This window comes from Mytilus trossulus, chromosome 4 (assembly GCF_036588685.1).
Source record: "Mytilus trossulus isolate FHL-02 chromosome 4, PNRI_Mtr1.1.1.hap1, whole genome shotgun sequence".
NCBI classification, from domain to species: Eukaryota; Metazoa; Mollusca; class Bivalvia; order Mytilida; family Mytilidae; genus Mytilus; species Mytilus trossulus.
The window spans coordinates 12,046,376-12,058,680 of NC_086376.1; the positions used below are offsets into that span (position 1 = coordinate 12,046,376).

At 31.0% G+C, this 12,305-nt stretch overlaps 1 protein-coding gene across 1 annotated transcript; it reads right to left on the reverse strand.

The window, feature by feature from the left end:
- Nucleotides 1–519: 519 nt before the first annotated feature.
- Nucleotides 520–11,124, reverse strand: LOC134714693 (probable ribosome biogenesis protein RLP24). The gene is made up of 5 exons (XM_063576174.1): nt 10,964–11,124; nt 6,416–6,602; nt 6,102–6,165; nt 3,782–3,864; nt 520–775 (listed from the first exon to the last, which is right to left on the reverse strand). The coding sequence occupies exons 1-5, from the start codon at nt 11,042–11,044 to the stop codon at nt 699–701; spliced, it is 492 nt and encodes a 163-aa protein (XP_063432244.1). The 5' UTR covers nt 11,045–11,124; the 3' UTR covers nt 520–698.
- Nucleotides 11,125–12,305: the final 1,181 nt, after the last annotated feature.

Consider the following 12,305-nt stretch of genomic DNA (forward strand, 5'->3'; position numbering starts at 1 on the left):
GTCAATAAATAGTACATTCAAAGCTTAAGCTCATAAACAAACTAAAACTATCACCTATCAGTAAAGAAGACACTTTCAAATGTGAAAAAATGTAAAAATAACCACTTCTGTAAACCAACTTATTTTCGCCAGTGATTTAATTTCGCGACTTTGGCAAGAAGATACATAATGCGAATATAAATTGTAACAAAATATTATTTCCCTATCTTACTTCATTAAGTGTATTTGATAATCGTGTAAAGTGGGCTAGAGAGTGCCGAACGGGAAATAAAATATTCGCGAAAATAAGTTGGTTTACAGTATTTTGTGCAAATTTTCAAGAAAATAACTATTAAATATCTTTTCTCCTCTTATACAAGTATTTTAAGAAATAATCTGTTGCTGGTGCTCCTACAAAAAACAGGCTATGAAACATGCAGATTTAATGATATAAAAAAATATCTTCCAGCATGCTGTACGTACTAATGTTGTTCAATTGAATTAATATCACCTGAAAAGAATAATAAACAAACACAAAAAATCTTTTTTTAATTTTATTTTAATGACCGGTGAATCATCAAAAAGTTTCCTTTTTTTGTAGGTTTCCTTAAAAGTGTTATTTCTTACTGTATCTTTACAGTGATAAAATTGTTTAACATGTTAAATGTAAATCATAAGTTCATTTATTAAGGTGACAGAATCCTGAGAATGTCACGTGATCAAACTTCTTCGTCCATGTCAACATCTTCTTCTTTAATGACTTGTACCATTTTTCTTTCCAACTGTTTTCCTTTAGCTACAAAATATAAAGGGGAGGTCAATAATAGTTGATTAAGTCCTACCAAGATGTTTGACAGTACTTTCCTCTGCTGAATGAATATAATAATGGAAACAGATAAAGATAAGATAACTGGTTATATTTTTAATGGCAAATATTTGATACATAGAGAATATTACATGGCAAAATCTGTATCATATGTCGTATCATCCCGAGACATCAATATCAGCCCAAGGGTCTTTGGCCCGAGGGATGATATTGGTCGAGGGTGATACGGCATGTGATACGGATTTTGCCATGTATTATACGCTTTATCATATATTTCAACGGAAGAGTATTATATTATATGAACTGATTTCTGATCCATAGCACTGGGTTACCTTCAGTTTTACTTTTGTCTTGTTGCAAAGGCCTTAAAAGAACTCCTCAATTACTTATCTGAAGCACCTTACAATTTGCGAGCTGTTGTTTTAAAAAATATTTTGTTTATTATTGTATTTATTTTTGTGTTTTGTGCTTTTTATAGTTGCATTTATAGTGTGCCAAAAATATGAAAACTTGACGTTTGTGACGTCACATACAATATAGAAAACTTGACCTTCATGACGTCACATACCAAACAATGACGTCATTCAAAAAATTGACCTATTTTGAGGAAAATTTTTCTTGAGCCAAAAAAAATAATAAAACTGACTTTATGTAAAAAAAAAAAAAAAAAAAAGTAGGGGTGTGATCAAGGGTAGGGGTGCGTTTAAGGGTATGCGATAAAGGGTGCGCATCAAAGTTGCGCGATACGGAACAGCAGGCTATTTATCACATATACAAAACTACTATATTTACTACTAAACATATGATAAATATATACATATATACATATATAACTCGTCTAAACATCAACCCAACAATGTTAGATCTGTTAATTTGCCTTTGCAAATGTTTTGTTCTTCCCTCACCGGGAATCGAACCCATGCTACTGTGATATCGTGACACCAAATCGCCTGCACTGCAGCCGTCCCGCTAGACCACAAGACCACCTGGGCTCTACAAAAATAAAGCGTTCAGTGACCGTGAGTTACCTTTCCTCATCAGTTTTAATCTAGCGGCGTACTGCAGTACATGATATATAAGGCATGGGGATGTTATTGTTACTGTTATTACTGTTATTGTCTTAGGTCAAGTCAACAAATGTTATATGGTCTTAGGTCAAGTCAACAAATGTTATATGGTCTTAGGTCAAGCCAACAAATGTTATATGGTCTTAAGTCAAGCCAACAAATATTATATGGTCTTAGGTCAAGTCAACAAATGTTATATGGTCTTACGTCAAGTCAACAAATGTTATATGGTCTTAGTTCAAGCCAACAAAAATAATATGGTCTTAGGTCAAGCCAACAAAAATAATATGGTCTTAGGTCAAGCCAACAAATATTATATAGTCTTAGGTCAAGCCAACAAATGTTATATGGTCTTAGGTCAAGCCGACAAAAATAATATGGTCTTAGGTCAAGCCAACAAAAATAATATGGTCTTAGGTCAAGCCAACAAATATTATATAGTCTTAGGTCAAGCCAACAAATGTTATATGGTCTTAGGTCAAGACGACAAAAATAATATGGTCTTAGGTCAAGCCAACAAAAATAATATGGTCTTAGGTCAAGCCAACAAATGTTATATGGTCTTAGGTCAAGTCAACAAATATTATATGGTCTAAGGTCAAGTCAACAAATGTTATATGGTCTTAGGTCAAGCCAACAAATGTTATATGGTCTTAGGTCAAGTCAACAAATGTTATATGGTCTTAGGTCAAGCCAACAAATGTTATATGGTCTTAGGTCAAGCCAACAAATATTATATGGTCTTAAGTCAAGTCAACAAATGTTATATGGTCTTAGGTCAAGTCAACAAATGTTATATGGTCTTAGGTCAAGCCAACAAATATTTTATGGTCTTAGGTCAAGTCAACAAATATTATATGGTCTTAGGTCAAGCCAACAAATGTTATATGGTCTTAGGTCAAGCCAACAAATATTTTATGGTCTTAGGTCAAGTCAACAAATGTTATATGGTCTTAGGTCAAGCCAACAAAAATAATATGGTCTTAGGTCAAGCCAACAAATGTTATATGGTCTTAGGTCAAGCCAACAAATATTATATGGTCTTAGGTCAAGTCAACAAATGTTATATGTTCTTAGGTCAAGCCAACATATGTTATATGGTCTTAGGTCAAGCCAACACATATTTTATGGTCTTAGGTCAAGTCAACAAATGTTATATGGTCTTAGGTCAAGCCAACAAAAATAATACTGTGGATTCATTTATTTTCATGGGTTTCAATTTTCGTGGATTGAGAAAAAATTACAAGTTCGTGGATATTGGATTTCGTGGTTTTGCCAAATTATGCATACAACACTACAGAAAATTTGTTATTCGTTGAATATTAAATTTCGTGGTTAACCTGTTCCAACGAAATCCACGAAAATTGGTATCCAACGAATAATGATGAATTCACAGTATGGTCTTTGGTCAAGCCAACAAATGTTATATGGTCTTATGTCAAGTCAACAAATGTTGTATGGTCTTAGGTCAAGCCAACAAATGTTATATGGTCTTAGGTCAAACCAACAAAAATAATATGGTCTTAGGTCAAGCCAACAAAAATAATATGGTCTTAGGTCAAGCCAACAAAAATAATATGGTCTTAGGTCAAGCGGACAAAAATAATATGGTCTTAGGTCAAGCCAACAAATATTATATAGTCTTAGGTCAAGCCAACAAATGTTATATGGTCTTAGGTCAAGCTGACAAAAATAATATGGTCTTAGGTCAAGCCAACAAAAAAAATATGGTCTTAGGTCAAGCCAACAAATGTTATATGGTCTTAGGTCAAGTCATCAAATATCATATGATCTTTATAGGTCAAGCCAACAAATGTTATATTGTCTTAGGTCAAGCCAACAAATATTATATGGTCTTAGGTCAAGCCATTAAATATTTTATGAATAAAGGATGTAATGTTTTGCTTACCTCCTGGTGCTCTGATCAAGTGAATATTCTTCTCGACTTCCTTCACATCAGCTTCTTTTCTCAGTTCTTTACCCTTCTTCAATCTGGAATTGAACATTTGTATCAAAATTATCAAAAATTTCAATGATTTATATATATAACTAGCATTTAAAATGTGCTCATAATGAAGGTATCATGGGAATATAGATTTATCCATGCAAAATTCACTGAAAATATTCTTGGCACTTATTTATGATCCTTTTAACTACATAACTTTAAATACCATACATGTACTTCAACATTTAAATTGTACATGTAGCATGTAATACATTTATTTTGTTAAAAAGTAGTTATTTTCTTGGTTATTCATTAAACAACATATATAATTAAAGTTTAGTTGATGCAACCACTAACTGGACTAATGACATTTTGTGAGATGTAAAACACGAACAGTGATAAATAATAAAATCAGGCAATCCCAAATTGGGTTTATCTTTTTTGGAATTGTTCAACATTCTGTGATGTGAGGGCCTTTTATAGCATTATTACTATACAGTATTGGTTTTGTTTGTGGTGGTTAACTGTGTGAGAGTTTACATTCCTAGATATAAGAAGATGTGGTATGAGTGTCAATGAGACAACTCTCTATGCAAGTCACCATTTGTAAAGTAAACTGAACCATTACAGGTCAAAGAATGGTCTTCAACAAGGAGCCTTCAAATCGTATCAAACTGAACAGCAAGCTATAATTTAAAAGCTATAATAGTGTCTGGATAGTTTGTTTATTGGCAATAAATTCAAATCTTTAAAGATTGACAACTCAAAGTTTTGTAAGGAATCTCTCAGCCATTACTTAAGGAGGCTCGCGGGTATAAGATTTTTAGAAAAAAATTAAACTTTTATTTTTCATTTTAAATTCTATTAATTACATATAGTAGTTGTTACTTTATCTTAGGGTACAAAAATCATTCCAAATTTTTTTTTCGTGTTGGCCACAGGTGACTTTTAAAATGTAGATATCATTGGAAAAGCTCTAAATTATCTCCCTTTGGTGCAAAAATGCCATTTTTTGGCATTAAAATTGAAATATCTGTCTTAACTCATCGGTGACCTATATTTTTTTATTGTTGTTTTCGAATAACCTGTACATAAACTAAATAATTGTAAAATTTAAGCGATATCTGTAATTAGGTTCTTTTTTTATTTCGATATTACCGATTTTTCTCCTATTAGTTCAACAGAAAAAAAGAAGATTAACAAAAATGTATGCTTCTTTCCAAGGTAGATTGTGAGCGTAAATGAACGGTGACCCCATTTTTTTATTTCATTTTTCTATTAAGTAGTAGATAAAGTTCATTTATACAAAAATATGGCGAAATCCTATATTAAATAAAAAATTTGATTTAGACCCGCAAGCCCCCTTAAAAAGGATCTTTAAAGATTGACAACTCAAATTTGTGTAAGGAATCTCTCAGCCATTACTTAAAAAGGATCTTTAAAGATTGACAACTCAAAGTTTTGTAAGGAATCTCTCAGCCATTACTTAAAAAGGATCTTTAAAGATTGACAACTCAAAGTTTTGTAAGGAATCTCTCAGCCATTACTTAAAAAGGACTATCTATTGGAACAAATGTGGAATGAAAATTTATGTTGAAAAACAGGGAAGTCTGTGGTTACTATTTGGAAATCTCCAATAAAAATCTGAGTTAGGAATAAAAATAGGATTCGGCTAACTGTTATGGAATAAGTGATACAGTTCCTATGTAAAATGTATGTTTTGCTTTTGACAGAAAAAACAATCTGGAAATAGCACGGACTTCCTCAATATCATTTGTATATGTAGAGAGCCCTATATTTACTACAAACATTACAGCCACATTAAATTTAACATTCCAATGTATAAATTGATACTTTTCTGACATCTAAATTAGTCTGTGAATTGAATATTTATCATAGCTTTCATTCTTTTCAATGTGTTGATTAGTCATAAGATTCATTGAACACAATTCTGATAGAAATACATTTAGCATAGGAAATTCTATTCCTTATAGACAATTGCTTTATGTTGTTTTACATGAATGCATATTTATTTCCATACAGTCTGTTTAATATGCAGGGTTACACCATCAAATTCTGTTTAGCATGAACAATTACACATGTGAATTTCAAAATGTTTAAATGGTTTAAATCAGGGTCAAATCATGGACAAACAATGTGTCCCCATGAACATATAAAACAAAACAAAATATTATTGAAGACATAACTCATCATCACAATGAACAATACTGGTATTATATCTTAGTTAGCAAAGTTTTTGAACTTTGCAAATTTGTATACTGACCTATTTAATATGTACTGATTCTGTCGTTTAATTCTTATTTCTTCTATTCTCTTCATTGCTTTTACTGAAAACATAAATCAATCATACATGATGATCATGTGTTGATGAACAGTTTAAAAAAACATGATAAAGATTAGATATTTTGTCTTCATTTTCAAATTTTTTTTAAATGTAATTTCAATGTAATACATTTACAATGTATCATGTTCGTAAATGCTTCATAAAAATTCTTTGGTATATTTTATCATTTATTATTATTTCATTTCATATAAAACCCTTTAACAAATATATGTAATGATTAGACAAGTACTTACATGATGTCTGCCATAATTCTCTGTCATATTTGATAGGTACATTTCTTCTCTTTTCAAACTCAAATGATGGATCCACTGTTAATTCTTTTCCAGCAGCTTTTCTAAAAGCTTTGGTCCATTTTGCTTTCCTTGGATTTCTCTTCTTTTTAAATGCTCTATGACATTTTGATCTACAGAATCTAAAAATCTGTAAAGTAAATCAAAATAAATTGTGGTAGTTTATAACACACTTGCAAAATTACCATGAAACTGTTAGAACACAAAATCTGGATCAGGGCTTCTTGCCTAAGAAAAATATAATTAAGTTAAAGCTGTTATAAATTAAGGAAAAAAAACAATTTAAACTGGACTTTACAATTCAATTCAATATTTTATTTAAGTCTCGTCTCTCAATAATATATAATACAACATTACATTAAATGTAAAAATATATAAATATAAAAAGAGAGCCATTCTGTACAGAATTACAAGAGACTATAACATTAAAAATTATATAAAGAATGCATCTATTATAAAACATATTGACATTAGCATTATTTACAGTATAAAACATTTCTCCGTCTATGTACATGTACATTTGTACTTCAGAAATAATTGATGCAAGCTAAACTTTATTGTAGTTTTAACATGGGCAGGTATTATATTCGTGATTATTATTTAATATAAGATTGGATCTCAATACAAATTCAATTTTAATAATTGTGAGATATCAAAAAAACGTTACCTGATGAAAGCGTTTCTTTTGTTTACATCGAATATGATGTTATAACTTACAGAACGTCACAGCTAATTCCCTAACAACAGAACCAAAACCCGGAACGTTACGTACGTATATACATTCGGTTTTTTATATCAACATGATTGAATTAAAAAAAATAATACATACAGACTTCATCCCCATTCACAGGTTATGCCGGTGCCTCATATTAAAAAAAAAGAGATTTTATCTTTCTGAAACACAAAAAGCTTTTAACTTTTATATATAAAGTGGAGGCTAGGCATTATATGGGGACGAAGTCCCCAATAACAGTAGAAAATTCAATAAAAAAAAAAATTCGAGAAAATTTCACGAATTTTTCATTGTACTAATGAACTCAAAATCGTTCAAATTTTTTTGTTGCCCGTTTTGAAATCCCAGCCCTGCGCAGAAATCTACAATGTACTTCCTTTTTCCGGTTTTGTTTGTATGAATCTTTGAGTAAAATATATATTTATCAGTCTAGTATAAATAGGAAGGAACGCAATGAATGCTAGTCAATTCTTTCAAAGTCCGATTCGTTCCAAGCCAATTCGTTCCAGATTAAGACAATTCGTACCAAGTCAATTGTCAATTCGTTCCAACTGATTTGGTTTATTATTAATCAGACTTAGCAATTTGTTCTAACTGATTTTTATCATTATTAATCAGACTTAACAATTTGTTCCAAATTTTTTTTTATAATGTAGACTACATGTATATGTCCGTATATCACTGTATTTGTGTAAATCAACCTACAGTGCATGGCAAAAATTGGCAAAACAATGACACCAAAACACGAAGATTCCATGATGGAATATAATCAAAGTGCTGGATAGCACCTCTGGAAAGTTTGCAACTGTAGCTGTGTATTATTCCAAAAAGGTTATAGACGTGTATTTCGTCACAGCTTTGATGTTTTAAACTAAACCATTGTCTCGTCAGTAATTATCAAAAATCACTTTTTTTGTCTTTATCATAAAAAGTTTTGATATTTTCTCATGATTGCAACCTTAAACTGTAGATCTTAAATAATGAAATATACATGCAGAAAGCTCTGTTAATTTCTTTAAGTACCCATGCCTTGTCAACTTCAAGGGCCTGTGAATTAGTATTTTTCTATTGGTTTAGGTCCTTCATATTTGTTTTTAGTAAATTAACACGTAAGTTTTTTGTTTGTTTGAATTGTTCCACATGGTTCATATTGGGGCCTTTTAAAGCTTTCTATATGTTTATGGTACAAACATTTCTCATTATTGACGACCTTTATTGTGGCCTATAGTTATTATTACATTTTCATTCTTTGAACTCTTTTGGATAGCATTGGTTCTTTGCAAATGATGCCCTCGCTAGCATTAACGTTATAAACTCAAGAACTGTAAATGTGACACTACCAAAATTTTTACTTGATTTGAATTATGGATTAATAAACATTGTATATTCATTCTAATTATACAGTATTGCACAATAGAATTGTAAGATCTTGACATTTTTTTTATGTCAGAAACCAATATGTTATGTCAACAATTTGATCGCAATCTAAATTCAGAGCTGTACAATGTATCAAGCTTGAATATTGTGTCCATATTTGTCTCAACTGTTCAGGGTTCGACTTCTTCTTCAATACTATCGGGTTTTTACCACGTTTTCGTACGTACATAGTAAACAGGTAAAAGTAGAGGGGAAAATGTTCGCATAGATTTCTTGTGATTTTCTCTTCAGCGTATGGCAGATCGGCGAAGTAGTGTGTGATATACTCATTTTCAAAATAAAGTTAAATTCATCTGAATCGTCGGTGAACATTCATTCTTTTTTTTTATAAAAGCTGTAATCTTTTCAGTCAAATGAGAAGTTACTCAAAATTTTAAAAGAACCTTTCAAGAATCAAAATTCAAACAATAGAACTGGTACTTAGTTATCTCGGATCAGAATAAATGGCGATAATCTGTCACCATAAGTTTGAGGCTGATGGCTATGGAAAGTAGCAATAGCAAGCTACAACAGGCAAACTTTCCAAAAATAATATATAAAATTAGAATCTTTTAGAAAATTTATCATGCATGTTTATGTTTCAAATTCTTTTTTCATTGGTTTGAAAGAAGTTGACCTATCAAAAATATGTATTATAATTCCACACCTCCAAGCCATTTTTTTGTTTTTTTATCTTTCTTTGAAGTTACTTTTTTTCGGTTTCATACAGGAAACTGATCATGAGTAAAATATATCTTTAAATTAAATTTCCTCCCAATAAATAAACCATAGATTTTTTTTAGATAAGTATTTATATTTTCATTTTATATAAGTACAGCCTAAAAAATTAAACTAATAAGGCTATTAAAATGGTTAATATTGTTCTTGAATAAGTTTGAATGGTATCTGGATGATTCGTTCCAACTCCGATTTGTCTTGTTGCTTGGACAATTCATTCCAACTTTTTCCAAAACTTGTCAGTTCGTTCCAACTTATTCAAGAACAGTATTAAACAATATTAACCATTTGCATAGCCTTATTATTTTGATTTATAATGCTGTACTTATATATATAATGTAAATAAATACTTCGCTTTAAAAAAATCTATGATTTATTAATTGGGAAGAAAGGTATATTGGGTATGATAAATTGATAATAATTAATTATTAAGTATTTCATGACAATTTAATATTTTAAAAATGAACAAAGTACGAACTAGTGTTATTTTCAAAGAATTCGTTATCATTATAATTGATTATTGTATTTCAATCATGAACTTTCTGAAATACTGCAAGACTATTGAACAATTATCCATGAACTGTTATTGTTATATTTTGTTATTAGTATATATGTGTCAATGACATGATATCAAATAAACTTGTAAACCTTAAACTTATTTTTTTTTATTGCAAAAGACATTCAGATTATCCCGAAATATGATAAAAGTTGACAAGAAAAGGGGAAAAAAACAAAGACAACCCAAAAAATTTATGTCTAAATAAACAAACATTGTACATATAAATCTGCACTTTTCAACATAAATATTTGTTAAAATCGAACCATAAAAGCCTTCAAAGATATTACTGAAAAATGATCTTTTAATATGAAAATATCAAATATGATACATAAAAATTGACAAGAAATTGATGATTTTGCCGTGAACTATATGTTGATTTACACAAAAACAGTGATATACGGACATAAACAGTGTAAGAAAGTTGGAACAAATTGTTAAGACTGATTGAAAAACGATCTATTATATGAAATATACATAAAAAATTGACAAGGAATTGACAAGGAATTGACAATTTTTGCCATGCACAGTGGGTTGATTTACACAAATTCAGTGATTTACGGACACACACATTATAATAAAGTTGGAACAAATTGTTAAGTCTGATTAATAATGAACTAAATCAGTTGGAACAAATTGTTAAGTCTGATTAATAATAAAATAAATCAGTTGGTACGAATTGACAATTGACTCGGTACGAATTGTCCAAATTTGGAACAAACTGGTTTGGAACGAATCGGACTTGGAACGAATTGACTAGTATTCGTTGGAACGAACTGACCAGTTTTTGAAAAAAATGGAACGAATTGACCAAGCAACTTGGGATGAATTTGTTGGGACGAATCGGAGTTGGAACGAATCATCCAGATACCATCTTCATTGACAGGTTAGTCTGTACTCAGGGTAGTATTTAAGATCGAAAAAACAAGCCATTTTTGTCAAATTATTTGTTATGACGCTTAGCCTTAAATTTTCCAAAAATTATCAACCGTGTGACAGTATTGCTATCTCTACTATTGTACTCTAACAACTAAACTCATATATTTACTTTACAATCATTTCTAACAAAATGTGTTCCGTGTCCAGGATATATTGTGGAAGAACAGAAGTAACACTTTTCTAAACGCATGTTTACGTTTTTAGTTTCACCGGAAAAGGAAATTCACGGAGTAGTAGAGATGCAATTTAAAGCTTATTACTGATTGGAGGAATTTCAAACTTCATACTATAACTAAATACCAAATCAAGAATATTAAAAAAGTATAACAATAATGTTCGATTTATTCAACCAAGGATTTGTATAGTTACGCGTATATATAACTATACAAATCCTTGTTTTAATTTTTAAAGCCCACAGAACAGAAGTAACTATTTAAATTTTTCCAACTTCGCCTGTTTTACCTTCTCTAATAAATTTTTCCATTTCTGTTGTTTAATTTAAACTGGGTTTTCGCCTGAAGTACATCTTCCTTTTATCTGAGTGACAACTTTTTTTTACGCTAGTGAAATTAGTGTTGACCCTATTAAATGATACCCTATTATACCATGTCCATAATGGATATGAGATATGCCAAAGCTTATTGAAGGGGGTCGGGCCAAAGGCTATCCATGGAACTGAGATGTGCCAATACTTATATATACAAATATCATTTATTTACCTTTTGTGGTTCCCCATCATGAAGGCATTTTATAGCTGGCTAGGCGGTATGGAATTTGCTTATTGTTGGAGGTCGTACGGTGACCTATATATGACATGCTAGTAGTTGTTAATTTCGGTGTATCTTGTACCTTGCGGAGAGTTGTCTCATTGACAATCACACCATTTTTTTAAGTAACTAATCACAAACTTAATGTGATAAGCTGTTGACGACGCCGGAAACAGTACCTATAGGTATATTTTTTTTACTCCGTCAAGACGAGTAAAAAATTGTGAAACTTACATGCATGTGATACTTCTGACTGTTAAACTTTTAAAAATTGCAATTAGCTATTGATGAGCTGAGCTGAGCTTTGATACACATCAGTGGCCAGAGGCGGATCCAGGGGGTGGTCACTCGGTGCCGGTGACCACCCTTGGTTTGCAAAAATGGTGCACCATGTACCATAAAATGGTGCACCTTGAACATTTTGAAAAATAAATTCGTCAATCAAATCAATTTGTCTATCGAAATCACCAGTCATAAAGTTGTCATAACTAACCTTAATACAGGTATGTTTATACAATGAACATGTAATCAACAATCGCTAATTACTTGGTCGATTTCTTTGGTGTTCAGGTGTAAAATGAAGAGACAGTCCTCAATCTTAGATGTTTCTGTTCTGGCGGATCCAGAAATTTTCATACGTGGGGACCAACTGACTGCCGAAGAGGAGACCGCTTCAGTCAAGCT